This window comes from Eschrichtius robustus, chromosome 9, assembly GCF_028021215.1.
Source record: "Eschrichtius robustus isolate mEscRob2 chromosome 9, mEscRob2.pri, whole genome shotgun sequence".
Taxonomy (NCBI): Eukaryota; Metazoa; Chordata; class Mammalia; order Artiodactyla; family Eschrichtiidae; genus Eschrichtius; species Eschrichtius robustus.
Genome location: NC_090832.1, coordinates 51876288 through 51896507, shown reverse-complemented (window position 1 = coordinate 51896507; position 20220 = coordinate 51876288). Strand labels below are relative to the sequence as shown.

At 35.3% G+C, this 20220-nt stretch overlaps 1 protein-coding gene across 3 annotated transcripts in view; it reads left to right on the top strand.

The window, feature by feature from the left end:
- Positions 1-20220, top strand: part of AFG1L (AFG1 like ATPase) — a 199941-nt gene that overhangs the window by 95989 nt on the left and 83732 nt on the right. For all 3 annotated transcript variants that reach the window (XM_068551090.1, XM_068551089.1, XM_068551092.1), the window contains exon 7: positions 169-227. In XM_068551090.1, coding sequence (XP_068407191.1) covers positions 169-227 — 59 coding nt within the window. The remainder of the gene's footprint in view (positions 1-168; positions 228-20220) is intronic.

The following is a 20220-nucleotide window of genomic DNA, read 5'->3' as shown; positions in this document are numbered from 1 at the left end:
AATATAATAAATTTTGTATAGTACCAGAATAGAGATTAGTTTTGGTTATTTTTCTTCTTTTTTGCTTCTTTATCTTTTTCATCAGTAGAAGGCTTTATTTGCCAGGCTAAAATATAAGCTAACATGTTTTAGGTGAAGTGAAAAGCTAATACTAATTTTTTCTTTCAGATCTCTATAAGAATGGACTCCAAAGAGCTAACTTTGTACCATTCATAGCTGTCCTGAAGGTAAGGAAAATCACTTACTTATGTTCACTGACTAATAACATATTGATTGATAATCAAGGGCTTTTATAGGGTTGCTATGGTCTTGCATTCAAGCAGAATTTATTTTGATATTTGATGGTAATAGTTAAAGACTCTAAAGGAGAAAAGAATCTTTTTTATATAGTATTCATCAATATGTACACAAGAAAAATTACAAAATATAGTTTAAATTATTGTCCAGCTGCAGCATTTGATAGTTTGCATTTTATAAATTTTAATTTGAGGTTTGCTTATAAATATTATAGTGGAATGTTTCAACTTATACATTGATTTCTGAAAAAATGTTTAATGTTCCTTGTTTCCTTCAGGTTAATGGCCATTAACATGTTTTCCCAGCTCTTAAAGTTGCTATTTTGGAGTAGCATTATTACAAAAATATTGTAATATATTTAAATGTGATTGCCATCAAGTTATCATGAAATTATGTCAAGTTGAGGTACATAAATAGTTTAAATATTTGTGTGTATCATCACTGCATAGAGTTTAAAATAGGCTTCATTACAATATGATGAAGAATAAAGTAGCCTTCTTTTTCACTGTTAATTTTAGTAATTTTTTACACGATTATTCAATAATTCTACATTCTACCAATATTTATTCGGAACCTACTATGTGCAAAGTGCTACATTAGGCATAATGGATAATATAATCATTAAGTAGGTTGTGTTTCTTGCTTGCAAGTCATTTATAATCTGGTTGGGCATATACTATGTACACAGATACCTATAACACAAAGCAAAATGTTTTTGGTAAAATAATTACCAAAAAGAAGCGTATATGCCAAAATATAATTCCTGTAACTCTCAGGCACATTTTTTCCTGTCCATAACAACATAGCTAAAGAAAGCATAGAATTGTATTTTTTTTTTTAAAAAGACCTAAAACCTCAAAAATTCTTAACCGAGAAGGAGGAGTAAAAACATTTTATATTCAAATATTCTGAAGATGTAGTCAGACAATCTTTTTGAAATATACTTTTGTTGGAGCTATTGTTAGTGCTAAACTTTATTCCCTGTGCTATCCAAACATCTGTTTCCTTAACCAATTTTAGGTTCCCAGAAGATTTTAGTTTCTCTGAGATAGTTTCAGATGTAGGAAAAAGTACTTTTTGAAGATTTATGCTGTTAGTAATTTTTTCCCCTTTGTATTCATGTTTTACATTTGAGGAGAAGGTAGATTTGCAATGTTTTCTCCACGCCAGGAATCCAAAGTAATGTGGTGTACGTAGATACCAAAATATAAACAGGGAAGCTAAGAAAAATAGATGCTAAAAATAGTTTCTTCATGTAGCATAAAATACACAAAGCATAAAGAGATGGCTCACAAATGAAACAAACTAAAAGATTCTCAGGGAACTTTGTAGCTGTACTTTTTTTAACCCCAAACCTTATTTTTTGGTCAGTTATTTGTCATACTTTAACATATAATAGCATTACTAATAGACAACTAAATTGACCAGATTGAATTTAATTTCCTTTCCCTTTTCCAGCCTTAATTTTTTTTTAAAGAGTAAGAAAAACCAAAGAGATGAATAATCTGATTTGAGATCCAACAAGAACTGAGATAATACACAATTTGAAATTAAATATGAACTGAAATTTCCAGGAAACTAAATACCAGATTGGATGAGAAAATATCTAAAATGTCTCATTTATTTAAAAGACTTTTCACATGTAACAAAACATCAGTCTGATGAAATGTACACTAGAGCTGGTTTCCCTGGAGCTTTTTTGGTGGGCATATGAAGTTTCCCTTGTAAGGCAAAGTTGTTTCATATTCATTTTACCTATTTACACATGCTAGCGTTACTCTTTCATTTTGCCCAGCTGAGAGACATGTATAGTAGAAGTGGAAATACTAAATATCAAAACTTTGTTTTAAGATAGACTTAAAACAAATAGAGCCAATAAAATATTGCTACAATTTTTGTCAAAAAACAAAAAAAACAACAAAAAAAAACAAATAGAGGATCTTAGTTTAATAAAAAGAGATTATAAACAAGATAGAAATTTATTTTGGGGAAAAGTACAGTGTAAAATCCTTTTTCTCCTTTACATTTTCCTCTGTAAACTGAGTGATAACAAGTTTGTAATTCACCACAAGAATTTGTGATATGTTGCTTGGAGTATTGCAAAATGACCAAAAACTTATGTAAGCTATTAGTGAACAATATTTTCATAAGATAGTAAGAATGATGAGGAGGACTAATATGTTATTAAAAGCCATAGGTCTGGGACTTCCCTGGTGGTCCAGTGGTTAAGAGTCCACCTTCCAATGCAGGGGACACGGGTTCAATCCCTGGTCAGGGAACTAAGATCCCACATGCCGCGGGGCAACTAAGCCCACACGCTTTAGAGCCCAGGCGCCACAACTAGAGAGAAGCCTGCGCACCACAATGAAGATCCCGCGTGCTGCAACTAAGACCCGATGCAGCCAAATAAATAAATAAATATTAAAAATAGTACAAGCCATAGGTCCATCAACAGATGAATAAACAAAATATAATATATTCATATAATGAAATATTGTTCTGCCATAAAAAGGAATGAAATTCTGATGTGATACATTATGGATAAACCTTGAAAACATGTTAGGTGAGATAAGCCAGACACAAAAGGACAAATATTATATGATTCCACTTATATGAGGTACCTAGGAAAGGCAAATTGATAGAGACAGAAAGTAAAATAGAGGTTACCAGGGGCTGGGAGGAAAGGGGAAAAGGGAGTTATTGTTTCGTGGGTGCAGAGTCTCTGTTTAGGATGATGAAAAGTTCTGGAAATGGATAATGGTGATGGTTGCATAACATTGTGAATATACTTAATGCCATTGAATTATACACTTAAAAATGGTTAAAATGATAAATTTTAAGTTATTTGTATTTTACCACAATTTATAAAAAAAGAAATGAAGCCATAGGACTAGAAGGGATATAGGAAATGATCAGGTACATTTTCTCTAGAAACCACTTGTAAAAAGCAAAGGAAAATAAAACAAAACAGAAAACTCTTACATATACTTTTTACTGCCTTTTAAATAGGGAGTTTCTTGTTTTTTTCTTGTACTTTCTTTGAGTTTATTTTGCTGTTCTTTTTTAAAATTTACTGAGGTTAATTTTTATCTTATTTTAACCTTCTTTCTTAAATGCATTTAAGGCTATTTATTTCCCTCTGAATAACTGCATCCATGAAGTTTTGATATTTAGTATTTCCACTCTCAAGTTCAAAGTGTTTTCTAATTTCCATTGTGATTTCTTCTTTAACCCATGAATTATCTAGAAGTCTATTTCTTAATTTCCAAACATATGAGAATTTTCTAGTTATCCTTTTGTTACTGTTTTCTTAATAAATGCTTAATTGCATTGTGGTCAGAGAATGTGCCCTTTGTGACTTCAGTTTTTTCAAATTTGTTGAAACTTGCTTTATGGCCCAATATGTGGATAATTTTTGTAAATATTCTCAGCATTCTTGAAAATAATGAGTACTCGCCAGTTATTGTGTGATACATATAATACCCATTAAATTATCAATAGGTTTGTTAATTATGCTGTTCAAATCTTTATTCTTATATATTTTTCACATCAGTTTTTGAGAGGCTTATGGAAAACATCTCCCACTATGACTGTGAATTTATCCATTTCTCTTATAATTCTGTCATTGACCTTATATATTTGGAGGCTCTGTTGTGAGTTGCATACAGATTTAAAATGATTCAATATTGCTTCTGAATGGAACTTTTAAAAGTTATTTTTTATCATGAAGTAGTAATTCTCCTTGTTTCAAGCATAGTCATTATTTCCTGATGAAGCATTTTATCATGTCTGCTTTCAAATCTTTTTTTTAAATAAATTTTATTTATTTATTTAGGCTGCATTGGGTCTTTGTTGCTGCGCACGGGCTTCCTCTAGTTGCGGTGAGCAGGAGCTACTCTTTTGTTGCGGTGCGCGGGCTTCTCATTGCAGTGGCTTCACTTGTTGTGGAGCATGGGCTCTAGGCACACTGGCTTCAGCAGCTGTGGCACGTGTGCTCAGTAGTTGTGGCTCGCGGGCTCTAGAGCTCAGACTCAGTAGTTGTAGCGCACGGGCTTAGTTGCTCCGTGGCATGTGGGATCTTCCCGGACCAGGGCTTGAACCCGTGTCCCCTGCATTGGCAGGCGGATTCTTAACCACTGCGCCACCAGGGAAACCCTGCTTTCAAATCTTTATCAGATAATTCTAACATCTCTGTCATCTTGATGTTGGCGTTTGATTGTCTTTTTATATTCTGTTTGAGGTCTTTGTGGTTTTTGGTATGAGTGATTTTCAACTAAAACTTGGACGATTTCATAATTTGTCATGAGACTTTGAATCTTATATATATATATATTTTTTTTGAATCTTATATTTTTAATTGATATTTTATTGTGGTAAAATATGCATAACATAAGATTTACCACTTTAACCATTTTAAATGTACAGTTCAGTGGCATTAAGTACATTCACATTGTTGAGCAACCATCACCACCATGCATCTCCGGAACTTTTTCATCTTCCCAAACTGAAACCCTGTACTCTTTAAATAATCACTCCCTATTCTTCCCCTCCCCCAGATCCTGGTAACCACCTTTCTACTTTCTGTCCGTGTGAATTTGTCATTTCTAGGTACCTTATATAAGTAGAATCATATAATATTTGTCCTTTTTTGTCTGGCCTATTTCATTTAGCATAATGACTTCAAGATTCATCCATGCTGTAGCAAGAGTTAGAATTCCATTACCTTTTAAGGCTAATATTCCATTATATGTTTATACCAATTTTGTTTATCCATTCATCTGTTGGCCACATGCCCTAGAGCACTTGGGCTTCGGTAGTTGTGGTGCGTGGGCTGAGTAGTTGTGGTGCGTGGGCTCTAGGGTGCACGAGCTTCAGTAGTTGTGGCGTGCAGGTTCAGTAGTTGCAGCTCACGGGCTCTAGAGCACAGGCTCACTAATTGTGGTGCATGTGCTTAGTTGCTCCACGGCATGTGGGATCTTCCCGGACCAGGGCTCGAACCCGTGTCCCCTGCATTGGCAGGCGGATTCTTAACCACTGCGCCAGCAGGTAAATCCCCTTCATTGTGTTTTGCTTTGCATTTCTTAAATGATTAGTGATGTCGAGCATCTTTTCCTGTGCTTCTTGGCCATTTGTATATCTCCTTTGTGGATCTTATTTAAACTTTCTGTTTTAACTGGCTATTTGGACACTCTTCTGGAAGGAGGAGAGGCACTGTCTTGTTACTGCCAGACATAGGTAGAAGTCTGGGTTCCCTATTCAGCCTATTGACACCTGAGGCAAGGGTACTCCATGTTACTCCTGGTGGAGGGGTTTAATTTCCACTGACATTGTGGGGATGGGGAGGATGCTCATTATTGACTGGCAGGGATGAAAGTTCCAGCTCCCTACTTGGCCTTCCATCTCTTTTTTTTTTTTTTTTTTGCCTCACTGCGTGGCATATGTGGGACCTAAGTTCCCCAACAAGGGATCGAACCTGCATCCCCTGCACTGGAAGTGCAGTCTTAACCACTGGACCGCCAGGGAAGTCCCTGGCCTTCCTTCTTTGACATTAGCCTGGCAGGAGTGTTCGTGGGCCTCATTACATCCTTGTGAGAGTTTAATTCAAGGCTCCCTTCAGCCTTTGCTAGAATGGGTGGAGGTGGCACCACAGTTTTCTGTGGTGTTTGCTGCAGTAGAACTGTTATTGTCTAAAAGTTTTCTTTCTTGTTACGCTGCCATTTTCCTGGTCCTTTGGCTAAAGAGAGCAGGCTTTTGTTGGAGCCTCATTTGTCTGTGTCCGTTGGCATTTCTGGGTCGCCGGCTTCTTCACTTCTAAGTCTGAGATACATGAGTCAAAAGAAGACTAGAGAACTCACCATTCTATTGTTATTCAGGTCTTGAGGTCCTTCGCTGTTTTTCTTTCTTTCTCCTATTCAGTGTTTTCTTATGTTTGTTTTATATATAATTTCCAGGATTTTAAATTGTACATAGCAGGAGGAACAGGGGAATGTACAGCTACTCTGTCTTCCCAAAAGCAGATGTCAGTTTATTAAAAGTTCTTGTCTGCTAATTCTATCATCTCTTGTCATTTCTGATTTTGTTTCTATGGTCTGATTTTTTTTTCCTGGTTGTGGGTCATATTTTCCTGTTTCTTTGCAAGTTTAGTAATTTGTGATGGGATGATGGACATTGTGATTATTGCACTGAGTCTCTGTTATTTCCTTTAAGACTGTTGACTTTTATTGGCAAGTGGTTTTTTCTTGCAGATCATCCTGATCCTTCTGAGGCTTGTTTTTAAAATTTGTTATCGTATCTAGTGTAACCTTTACCCTAGGACTGTTTTAGCCCTTCTTCTGGATGTCACCCGTATAGGTTCTCTACTGAATCCCCCCTCTTAGTGTTCACTGAAGTCTCTCTACTCTGGCTGTTCAGAATGCTTACATCTCCCAGCTTTGTGTGGATTGTTCTCCGCCCAGTCTTGTCAAGTTTCATCATATACATGTGCAATTTTACATTCAACTAAAGATTACAGACCTTTTCTATGTAGATTATCTGCAGCTCTTTCTCTGTATAACTTCCTCCTTACTGAACTGTACCATACAAATTGCAACTGCCTCAGCTTTCCAAAACCCTGATATTGTCTCCTCAACTCATTTAGACTGCTGTGCTGAAGTCTAGAAGTGACCTCTAGATGGAAAGCCAGGGGAAATATAATACTTGCTTGCCTTATTTACTTCCCACATCTCAGGGATTGCTGTCCTTTGCTACCCATTGTGTTATGTCTGACATCAGATGTTTCACATGTTTTATCCAGTGTTTTAGTGATTTATGGCAGGAGGGCAAAATTGAGTTTCAGCTACTCTGCCTTGGTCAAAAGCATTAGTCTCTTTCTTAGTTTTTAGTTGTAAAGAAGAATAATGCAGGATTTTTTTTTTTTTTTTTGTAATTTGGGAGCTCAGAGCCATATTCTTCCATAGATACAAAAATATAAATAGGATAACTATAAAAAAAAAAAAAAGCAATGATGGGCACGTCTTTCTCTCCCATGTTTAGAGGATTTGTTAAGTAAAAGATGGTATAGTCACATGAGGAGATATACTACAGTTATTTAGAATGACACTTTCAAAACACGTGATAATGTAGAATAATGCTCACGGATAATATGAGTGAAAAAAATACAATGTAGGAGTATATTACTCTCTCAGCTATGGAAGTAATATACATACATGGAAAATACTGGAAATAAATATCCCAAAATGTAAAGAGGACTTATTTCTGAATAATAAGATTATAGATGATTTAAATTATCTCTTTTAGACCTTTCAAAGATTTCTGGAATGATACTGTATTATTTTTATAATAAAAAACATTTTTAAGTAGGTAAATTTTTCCCCACCCTTCCTAGAAAATCAGCAGACCTGGATAAGACTACCCATATTCAAAACTGAGAAATCAGCAAAAAGCAAAATGGACTGAACATGGGTCCCATGTATAGAGACTGTTAAAAAGATGAAATGACAGGCATAAGAAGGAAGCATCAGGAGCAGATGGCAGAGGTAGGCATGAACCAACAAGTAAAAGCACTTGAAGAATATGCTTTAGAAGAAGAATTATCTCAGGAAATGGGAGATTTTTTTCAGATAGCACTTTGTTATATTTTCAAAGAAATTAGGGACTTTCCTGGTGGTCCAGTGGTAAAGAATCCACCTTACAGTACAGGGGACGCAGGTTCCATCCCTGGTCGGGGAACTAAGATCCCACATGCCACAGGGCAACTAAGCCTGCGCACCACAACTACTGAGCTCATGTGCCTCAACTAGAGAGCCTGCGTGCCGCAAACTACAGAGCCCACACACTCTGGAACCCGCGCACCACAAGTACAGAGTCTACACGCCTTGGAGCCTGCACTCCACAACTAGAGAAGAGAAAACCTGCACACCACAACTAGAGAGAAGCCCATGCACCACAACAAAGAGCCTGTACGCTGCAACGAAAGATCCGATGCAACCAAAAATAAAATAAATAAATAAATAATAAATCTTTTTTTTTTTTTTAAAAGGAGAGCGAAAATACAATAGGACTAGTTAAAAGAAAAATAAATTAAAGTTATGGTACTGATGAAATAAGAGATCAGAGATGAATAAATGTAAAATTAGATGAAAAATGAGCTGGCAGAGCTAAAAAAAAACAGACTGAAGGTGGACCCATTAAAAAAGTGAAAAGCGTTTTAGCAAAAGTAAGTTAAAGAATCAACACTACTGAAAATAAAATCAGCAATACAGAGATCAGAGTTAAGAAAAGAATCACACTAAATGAAGTCAGAGATAAAAACTATTACAGAGAAGATGCTAGTATGGAAAATAGACAACAGAGATCAAATAGTCACATAATTAGTATTTCTAAAAAAGAGAACATAAAATAAAAGAATAATGTATTTTTCTGGTGCAAAACTGAACTTCAAGGATAAAGAGAGAATCTACAATTACATAGAAGAAGAACCAATGGGAAAAAAATCAAGCTGGACTGAGACTTTTCCACCACAAGTTGATACTGGAATAGAATAGAATAGTTTTTACTATATTAAAAAAGAAAAGATGTGTCCCCTTGTCAGCTAGGCTGTTATGAAAATCCAAGCCCACAGATGTATATTTTTGGATATATGGTAACTCAAGAATTACAGCTCTCATGAAGCTTCCTGAAGAACCTACTTTAAGATTTTGTACTACCAGTCAAAGCTAATAACTTATTTTTATTTATTTATTTATTTTTGTTCTCCTCTTTTTTTTTTTTTAACATCTTTATTGGAGTATAATTGCTTTACAATGGTGTGTTAGTAATAACTTATTAATGGAGATATTATGGTAAGAAAACGGTGGTGGTAGGACATTGAATTTGATTAAATAGTGTCTTACTTCGGTCTGTAAATCAGACAATAAAATTTTTTTCATATCATGTGTGAACTTCTGTAGTTGAGTTAACTACAGAATGCAAACAGTATAAAAAAGGGGCCTCAACCCACAATAGCAGTTTGAGTAGAGAAGATGGCACATGCAAGGAGTATTTCCTAAGAGCAGATTAGGTTTAAATTAAGAGCTAAATAACAAATTAAAGTTACCAGGCAAAGTGAGAAAGGGCATTCATCATGGAAGAAAAAGCACATGGGAAAGACAGAAGCATGAGAATTATAGATTAAAAATGTTGTGATTAGTACTTAGCTCATTGAGTTTTCATAAAATAACTATTACTATTCTTCTGTTTACTTGAGGCTTGGGAATTTATTTAAAACTCAGATTTTCCCCCACCCAACATAAAAGCAGAATATGTTTTGTATTGTATGTAAGTGGAAAAAAGGAAACATTTTGGTAGTTAATATTCCCTTATTTATATAAAAAAGATGGTTAGTATTATGATTATTGTGCCTGCTTCAAACTTGAAACTTCGTTATGACTTGATGTCCTGATTTTGCTGATTTATTCTTGAAGAATCTTTGTTGTGATTTTAGTAAAACTTATGTAATTCTTCTGAAGTATGCAAACAGATATAGTTTTGGAAGCATTTGTTGGTATCTACATAGCACCAATTTATAAAATTAAATACATCTGTCTCAGTCTCTGCACTGCAGTATTTTAAAGCAGACTGTGATAATCTATACCAGAGGTTAATAAACTACAGCCAGTGGCCAAATCTGGCCTGCCACCTGTTTTTGTAAATAAAGTTTTATTGAAAAACTTAATGTTCATTTGTTTATGTATTTTCTATGTCTGTTTTCACACTACTATAGTTGCAGAGTTGCGTAGTTATGGCAGAGAACTATGGTCTTTAAAGCCTGAAGTATTTACTGTCTGGCTCTTTAAAGAAAAGGTTTTCTTACCCCTGATCTATGCAACATACAAAGGACAGAATGACAAACAACTGTTAAAAATAAAATGTAAATAACACTTGTTTTCCATAAACTATGAGTTGTTTTATTTGATGGAAATTATGTGTCAGCATAGATTCATTAGTAGGTCTTGGAGAAGGCAGCATTTCAAGAGCTTGCTGGATAAATGGTTGATTGAAAGGAGGATGCTTGGTGAACTAAAGGCAAGAGGGTGGTCTAGTATCAGTTTCAAATAATTTGGTAACTTGAGAAATATCAGCTTTGCTAGGACCAGCTTTCTTAGAATGTCTTCAATTGTATACATTTTAAAAGAATAATATCTTAAATGTACATGCATTGAATAATACTTGAACATAATCTCACTGCATTGTAAACATTATTTAAAACTATTGTGGTTAAAAGAAAAAGGGGACCAACTGATATTTTGATCAGAATAGTTTCTTAGGTTAATTTCAACTGGACTGCTATTATTAGCCTTCTTGATAAATGGATTGCCTGGCAAGCATTGCTCTTCCCATGTGGTCAAATCTTGCACTCCATATTTTGGAGGATGTTTTATATTTAGGTAAAAAAATCTCTCTCTTCACTCCATCACTTACACCTACATCAACCATTTTGTTTGATTCATTCTGTAATAAGCCCTGAAAGAGATAAATGCTATACATAATTTTTAGAGTTAAAATTCTCCATGTGAATTTCATTAACTTTCTTTTTATGATTTTCTTATTTGGTTTAACAGTATGGACAAATCTAAAATAATCCCCTCGTGGGAAATGTTCCTGTGCAATTTCGTATGTAGTATTTTTGCCACAAAACAATAGAATCTATTATCAATAATACAGCACTTTAACTCTCGTTGACACTAACATTTTAGCAAACTAATCCTTAAATTTTTTATTTCTATTTAAAATTAAGTGAGTTAGGTGATTAATAGATTACTGAAATGATAACTGTAAGCTGGTCAAAAATAACCAGCAAGGAATTCTACAGTATAATTTTCTCTTTGATGAGTGTCAGATGATGAAATTGGAGAAAAATAAGATACTAGCATTAACATTTATAAATACGAATTTTCCTTTTCCTGATAAAGGAGTTGCCCACTTGGAAAGCATCATAATCTGATTTGGTTTAACATTTGTTGAGTGTAAATATGCAACACATAAAAATACTTTGTAATCTAAGGTAGTAATAGTTTTGTTATTATTACTATTTTTGTAATATTAGTTTAATGTCAAGCAATGACTTCATTTCTTCTACTTGGTTGTTATTGTTTCTTAGCTGTTATGCATCCTTTATCTAAAGCTTGAAAAAAATAAATTAAGCTATGTATTAGCCTTTATGTTTTTGTTTCCTGAGGATTTTTTTCTGAGGGATCTTATACCTATAGTGAACTTTTTTTTTTTCTATACTGAACTCTTTGAGACTATTACCATAGTGTGCTCTCTAGTTATAAACTTTAGCAAAATTGTGTATAACCCTTATATAAAATTCTTCAGTGTTCACCCTTTGTCCAGCCACCTGCATAAGGATTTATAGACTTGCTAAGTGTATTTTTGCTGTTTTTTCCGGCCACAATTTTCATTTCATTGGTGAAATTGATTTGTCAGTTTGTTCATTATAACTTTCAATACTAGAGCTTTCACAGGGCTAAATAATCAGAATCAGCCTTTGAGGTCAGTGTCAGCCCCACTGACCTCCACTGTGTTGTCACCTGAGTCAGCCTAGCAGGGATTAATCCTTTGTTAGTGTGATAATGTCTTTACTTATGAGTTGGCTTTTTAATACTTAAGATTGAAAGAAACAAAAGACAGAACAAAAGTAGTAAATTGAAATCCTGAATTGAAAAGAGTTTTGGCTTTCCCCCCCAAACCACTAAAGTGTTCATTTGAATTTTAGTATTTAATATTTTAAGATACAAAAATTACTGTTTGACTTGTAAAACATTCCTATAATTAGCAAGTTTTAGGCAGATAAATTAAGTAAATTACCTAAGATATTTTCGTAAACCTATTTTATATATGTTTGAGAAAATATATTTTAAAAAATTGGCTATAGTACAGGCATTAAACTTTATTTGTAATAGTGTTTTTGTGCTGTGTCCATGAAATTAATAAGTATCTAGAATAAAAATTGTTGTGATATGGATTTAAAATGTAATTTTGTCCATCTTCATACCAGAATGTACACCTTCTATTAGTCAGAGCCTACCTATGAAAAAGTAATTTTGGGTGTATGCCTTTTAAAATACTATTTTCCATCAATGTCTTATATAAAATGAGAATAACTATTTCCCATGAAATATATAAATATATATTTGTATTTGTATAATTATATATAAAATATATAACTACATATTTATATCAAACTAGAATACAGCAAGCTATTGCTTATATGTAAAACACGTACTGTTTAAGTCTTGAATTCTCTTCTCTTAGAATAATAAATAGTTATTTTTGGTTAAATTACAAGAAATCAATTCTTTGATGATGAAAATGGTTTAAGGGAAGTGTGTCTTAAATATGAATTAGCTGTTTCTTTGACTCATGAGACAAATTAGTTTAATTACATGTGGCAATTTTCTTGACTAGTGATGTAATGTGAAATAAAATTCTCCCTTTCCCCTCCCTGAAAACTCAAGCCAATTAATAGCACTTTTAAGCTCTTTGTCATAGGCCACCATGGAGGTCTGCAGAGAAGAACTTTAATCCAATCAACATTTCATTTAGATCATGAAAAGAAAGCATGAGGAGAAGCTCCTGTAAGAGAGGGTGTTACTATGATTCCAACCATGAAGAGATGTGAGGAATTTGTCAAATTAACCAAGAGGTCCTCATATTTAACGCATAAATGTGTCAAAACTAACAGAATAATTATTTAATTGCTTGAACTCTATATTGAGAAAACTCTAAAAAAGCCACAACTGTTTTCTTCAAAGCCTTCACTGTTAGGCTGGATGGACAGGGCAAAGGGAGGTTGTGAGAAATCCAGATAGCAAATAACACTGGTCGGAGCTGGTCAGAAAAGGGAATAGATAATTAGACGTAATTAGCGTGTATGAATTGTTGTCTCTCTGCCCTTAGCTTGAATAAATTTTGAAGAAAAAACCCTAGTGGTGAAAATCCTTTGATGTAGGAAGAGTCATTGTGGTTTGGCAGCATAAAGGCAGTGTTTTATACTTCTTACATAATGGTGGTGATACAGAAAGAGTGAATGGATCCGCTTCCCCCCCCGTTTTGCTTTATAGCAAGGACTTTTGGATTCTCTTGAAACAAAATGCATCACAAGTTTTCAGTTGTTAGTAACGAGGTAGCAGACCTCATCAGTGCTCAGAGGAAGCCATCTTTAGCTTTTGTTTAAATCTTAATCACAGTTTTTTTTCTTTCTGGGAAATCTGTTTTCTTAAATCAGCACTTCTTTTCCCTTCTTTGCTTGCACCTCCAATAAGAGAAAGGAATAATGATCAAGAAAACTAAATAGAGGAGTTAAAAATTATCACATAAAAGACTTAATACTTTTCTGTTTTTAATTTCATACGAAAAAGATGCTTACTATATTCCTTTTTGCCTCAGATTGGTAACATTCTAGTGAGGTTGTTTTATAATAAAATGTATAAGAAAACGTATAGAGGATGATTTTAGATTGGTTTTCAAAAGAACCTATTTTTCAAATTGAAATTACACAAAGTAAAGTGGTAACTATGTTTCTATTTCACTGTAGTTAGTTCTTAAGTGGATATCAGTTTGGTTTCAAAATGTTACTCAGTAGATTTACTGTACTTACTTGAGGGACTTAGTGGAAATACAGGTTGGGAACCTGGCTCTGTGTGGATATTCTGTGTCTACTACTGGGAACACAAGAAATATTCTTGAGAAAGAATTGCGTTTATTTTCAAATTTTCTGAGACCTGAAACGATAAATCATCTAAAATGTAGTAACAATTTATTCTAGTAGTTGAATTATGTTCATTTTGACTATCTAAAATATTTTTTAAAATTAGCCCTCAGCAAAAAGAGAAATTAGCTATTTCAAAACTCTAATGTAAATCATGTATTTGGTGGGGGTGGCTAAAACAGTTTACACATTATCTTTAATATCAGAATAGTTTATCTCTAAGTAAGTTTATATTTCTGATAAATTTTTACCCTCTTCCATCAGCTATTTTGGAATTACATTTTTTAAAAATCTACCCTTCAGTTACTTAAATGTTCAGATTTCCTTCTAATTAATATTCTTTTAACATATTTTATTTATAAGATTTTCTGCAGTAGTCATCAGTGATCCATTTCTTTCTTTTTTTTAATATTTATTTATTTATTTTTGGCTGTGTTGGGTCTTTGTTGCTGCGCGCGGGCTTTCTCTAGTTGTGGCGAGCAGGGGCTACTCTTCGTTGCGGTACGTGGGCTTCTCACTGCGGTGGCTTCTCTTGTTGCGGAGCATGGGCTCTAGGTGCTCGGGCTTCAGTAGTTGCGGCGCACGGGCTTAGTTGCTCCACGGCTTGTGGGATCTTCCCGGACCAGGGCTCGAACCCGTGTCCTGTGCACTGGGAGGCGGATTCTTAACCACTGCGCCACCAGGGAAGCCCCTATGTGATCCATTTCTTAGTGTGTAATCTGTGAATCTATTTTTATAAGTACTGCTTTGCTTTAGTGTATTTTTGTTCTGACATTTTGATTCTGGATAGACTTCTTTCAAGCCACAATACTCTGAGATGCTTTTGGCTACTTAACCCATTTTGCATATTGTGCCATTTGTAGAATAAAGTAGGCTTTTATACTTGAAGTTGATTTGAACTCTGAAAGGCAACACCTGAACATCTCACAAAACTGGATAATTATGGCTGATTGTGTTTTTCAGGTATAGGTCACAGGAAATTCATTTGGGGTAAAGTATGTACAAAGCTAAGAAATATGCAGATTCTCTGTTGTAGGATTGTGTAAAAATTATTTACAGTTAATACTTGCATAAAGGTTAGAAAGGTTGATGAAGTGATATTTAGTTTTGCTTTACTATTCACTGCATGTCAGAATGTAATTATGACTGATTCATGAAACTGTCTTAGAAACGAACCATCTTTATTAAAATGCTGATCAAGATAAGAGCTGACAGTAATAAAGAATAGAACATTTTAGTCTTGTTGCTTTTGAATGATTGCTAATTACCCCAGAGGTCATGTATAGTGCTTGGTAGGATTCATTGACATTATTTCTTTTAAGTCTGCTGTTTCAACAACATCTGAGCATGAAGACACAAACTGTGTGCACACTGAACAATAGTTTGGCCAAGTTTTTGAGGCTTCAAGATATCCAAGAAATCTTTTCCTGCTATAGTAAATTTAGCTTTTCTCTCTCAAAATAGTATATTAGGGGTGCTTGGTCCAAAACACTTTACATATTTATTTACTACTGACTGTATCTATACTTCCCATTTTTAAGTTGGTGTTAAATAGTATATGTAGGTTATTGAGACAATGACCACTCTGAATAGTCACACAAATATATAAAATTAATAAGAACAAAGTGTAGATTGGCACTTAAATTAGACTTAATAAAAAGACTTCTTAATGTATAATCAGAATGTACTCTTACTATCTGTAGTCAGTATTCAACTTGTTTTTGTTGTTATTAAATGTGAACTTTGTAATTTGTCTCTGAAGACATGTGGAAGCCCTTTTAGTGTATTCCTCAACCAATAATGAATGAATAATAATTGCTAGGATTCATAGATTATAAAAATATAGTTCATTAACTGAATAAACTCTGGTATAATGTCTAAAATAACTTAAATCTTTAAAATTCTTAACAAACAGAAGAAACCACCCAGTCATGTCACATATTTATGTGGTTTCCATGATACAGCAGAAAAAACAATGGGTTAAGAAGGCAGTCTGTTGTGAAACTGGCTCTGTCACTGACTTTGGGCAAGTCTCTTGAATCTGCTTGATTTTACTTTTTTTTCCTCTGTAAATGATGGGATTGGACTACAAGACTGCCAAGGCCCTTATCATGCTACGAATTTTCAAAAAGATTGTTTCAGAAGTTTACTTGTAAGTTATTTCTTTTGAACTATGATAGATTTCTTCCCCAAACATTGTCCTAAATGTGGTGTTTAAGTCCTGGGCTAGCTAGTCTACAAAAGCCTAATTGCCCAAGTAGCTCAAATATTATACCTTTCTAAGATAAAATAGAAGAAAACAATATTCAGATTTTAACATGCATTTATTAAGTGCTTAGTCACTGGGGTTACAGTGATGAATATTGTCCTGAGATGAATTCTGCCATCAAGGAAATCAGGATGTTCTAGTCAAGGAATTAGACACACCAACAAATAATTATAATACAGTATAGGAGAAATACTCTGCTACGGTACAGAATGAGTGAGGAGTGATTAACTGTGTGTTGGGAGATTATAATGCTAACAGTTATATAAAACAGCAATATATTAAAGTAAAATCACAAATTTTAAATAAGTTTTCTACTTCTGTAATGCTGATAATTATAGAGGATGAGAGGATGAAATGGAAATTTTTGTGAATTTTGAATGGACTCCTGTATGTGTCTACAAATTTTAGAGGTTGATGAAACTGGACCTTTGTTTTGCCTTTAAAATTTAAAAATATTTATTTATTTATTTATTTATTTAGGCTGTGCCAGGCCTTAGTTGCGGCATGTGTGATCTTCGTTGTGACATGTGGACTTCTTAGTTGGGGTATGCAGACTCTTAGTTGTGGCATGCATGTGGGATCTAGTTCCCTGACCAGGGATTGAACCCGGGCCCCCTGCATTGGGAGCGCGGAGTCTTACCCGTTGGACCACAGGGAAGTCCCTAAAAATTTTTTTTTTTAGTTTGTTTTGCCTTTTTTTTCTTCTGTGTGTGTGTGTGTTTTGCCTTTTAATTTCTTTATTTAGATGTATCACTGCCATCATTCTTAGTTTAATAGTCATGCTTACGATTTTGTTTTGCTCTAATTGGAATGAAGTAGAGACTTTCTTGAGAAAACTGGACAAGGCTTAGAAGGGAGAAGGTGAAGGCAGAGGAAGAAAGCTAAAAATAGTTTCAGTGTATGTGGGAAGTTACCTGACATGGAACTAAATGAGATATGAATAGTGAGAGCTGAGAAATACAGAACACGAAATGTGTAGAAACTGTTTTTGAGGGGGCAAATGGTAGTAGGAAAGGGGTTGTACTCTAAGTTACAACTGGAGGTTAAGAGAGCCTATTTGACTTTGGAATATCCTCATTGTGGGTGGAACAGGCAGACTGCAAGCACAGGGCTATACACATGTTAGACATTTTGTAATTTGGGGTTGGCTGTAAATAGGATGAAAATTCAAACTGTTTAACAACCGGTACAGCATTGACAGACCAATCAGAATGGGTGCTGGGCTGTGAACATCAGTCATGCCATACTGGTATAGGCTAGTGAGAACAGCCTTGCCTGTAAATAAAAGTAAGTGTGTGTGTGTGTTTGTGTGTACACACATACTCACAGGGTGTCAGAGTTTGAAGGAGCCTTAGAAACATTTATCCTACCACCTCGTCGTGCAGTGGAGGTAACTGACACATGTCTAAGATCATCTTACCTAAGATTGCCCAGCTACTGGCAGAGCCAGGTCTGGAACCCAGATTTCCTGCTTTTTACTGAGAGTTCTTTCTTTCAAACCATGTTGCACCGTGTGTGTGTGTATTAACATTATATATTCACTGTATTTGTATGTTATAATCTTATTGTCTTTGGGTAGAATTAATTCTCAATTGCTTTTATCAATAAGAATATTGATAAAATATTTATCAATCTTTACGTTTCTTTTATAAAAGTATAATTTACCTTATTAATCTACCTTTAGTCGTGTGCAGTGATAAGTTAAATATAGTGATATCCAAATCTTGTTTTAGCTAGTAGCTTAAAATTTACTCTTCACATCTTTTATCAGAGATAAGAATAAGCTGAAAGATTGAATTTGTCTTCTTTCTCTTTCTCTTTTCATCTTCAGATAAAAGTGCTAATGACTAGTGAAATGACAAAAAGTTGAGCAAATACAATGAAGAAAGAGCAGAACCAGAGTTTAGAGTATTTATAATGCTACCCTGGATACTAGAAGTCTTAATAATGAACTCTCTGAGAGTAGACAGAAACATATTATTGAGACTTAGTTTTTCTTATTATTCTAAAAGTTGTGATTATAGTGTAAATGAGTCATATGCATCATGGACTTTGTGTATTTATAGTATGGTTACATATCTTGAGATCGAAAAGTAATTATTTACCTCTGATTATTTGTACAGAAGAAGGAAAAATCTTGTGGGTAAATTGACTAGATTTGAAAAAACAGAGTTTGCAAAGCTGCATGTATAGTGGGAAGTTCCTATTCGCCTGGAAATGTATTACACAGTTCCTTTTTGTGGGAGAAAATGAAACTTATAGGAGCTGCAGTTATGCATTTGGTAGCATGCTTATAAAAGAGATTCTCGGGACTTCCCTGGTGGCGCAGTGGTTAAGAATCCACCTACCAATGCAGGAGACATGGGTTCGAGCCCTGGTCCGGGAAGATACCACATGCCGCGGAGCAACTAAGCCCGTGAGCCACAGCTGCTGAGCCTGTGTGCTGCAACTACTGAAGCCTGTGCACCTAGAGCCCATGCTGCACAACAGGAGAAGCCACCGCAATGAGAAGCCCACACACCGCAATGAAGAGTAGCCCCCACTCACCACAACTAGAGAAAGCCCATGTGCAGCAATGAAGACCCAACGCAGCTAGAAAGAAATTAATTAATTAATTAATATAAAAAAAGAAAGATTCTCAAAAGGTACACGCATCAACTTCTTTCCCGTCTATGTCATTCTTATGTTTTTCTTTTTTTACCTCCAGAATGAGAACTCTGGCTTTCTTGGATAAAGTAAACAGCAGGAGAAGAATGGAATATTAATTAAAATTTTGTTTGTTATGACAGAGCTGGAAATGTATAATAGCTGTGATTTCAGTAAGATAGCTATCAGCTTTCTCCGAGCACCACTATTTGGGCACAATACATGGAGTTCTCTAAGATCTTTCCTTTTATAAAATTTCATGAGAGATATATGAATCTGTGCTAGATTAAAAAATCCAAACATCATATTAGTGTATATATATTGCATATTGAAAGTTCCCCCTTCACTACTCCCCACATTTTCTCCCCATTACCTTCCACCTTCCACCCCAACCTCATTACTACTTTCCTCTTCAGGGGTAACCACTGTTAAAAATTGAATGTGGAGGAGTCACATCAGCATCTTGGCTGAATAAGATACGTCTTGTTCATGTTTCCCCCTCCACCACCAACAATTTGGCATCCATCCACAGACCTTTGTGAGAGCTGCCTTTGTGAGAGCTGTCAGATTCAGCACCATACACCAAGGGACCTGGGAGAAGGCTTGCCCACCCATGTGTCAGGCAACACATACAGACCTCGGTCCTTTCTGTGGACCCTGCAGTGGCCCATGAACCAGCTCCAGCCATCCTGACCATGGTCTGGGAGCCCCTGGAAACACTATCTTAAACAATCACCCAAGGACTAGGGAGAGCCTTTGTGGATGTCCAGATTTCTAGTGGAGAGGTTCCACCACACTGTTGGAGCAAAAAACAAATACGAATTTGGATGCATTGGAGAGGGTAAGAGGAATATTTTGACTTTATCCACATCACTGTCCCCCCAAGGCAGCACAGCTTGGGACCAAGAGAGATCTTGGCCTGTGAGTTCTCCTGCAGGGGAAAGCGCACGTGAATGATCTTCCAGCTTCCCCAGCTACGCAGATGCTTCCAAAGAGGCTCATTTATCTTTTGCCCCATCCAGAGTACTGAATCATGAGGTGCATGATTGGAGGGTGGGAAGAGGCTGGGAGAGCAGCAAATAGGACTCTTGGAGGACATTAAAGGGAGGTGGATCCTACTGACTGCTTCATGGACACCATCAAGAAGCCTGCCTACCAGCCCCTGGGACACCTTGCCCACAGATCCCCCCCCAACTGGTCCAAGTCTTTCCCAGTGCTTTATGTACTCTCCCCCCCAACCCCCCACTCTGGGGCTGGT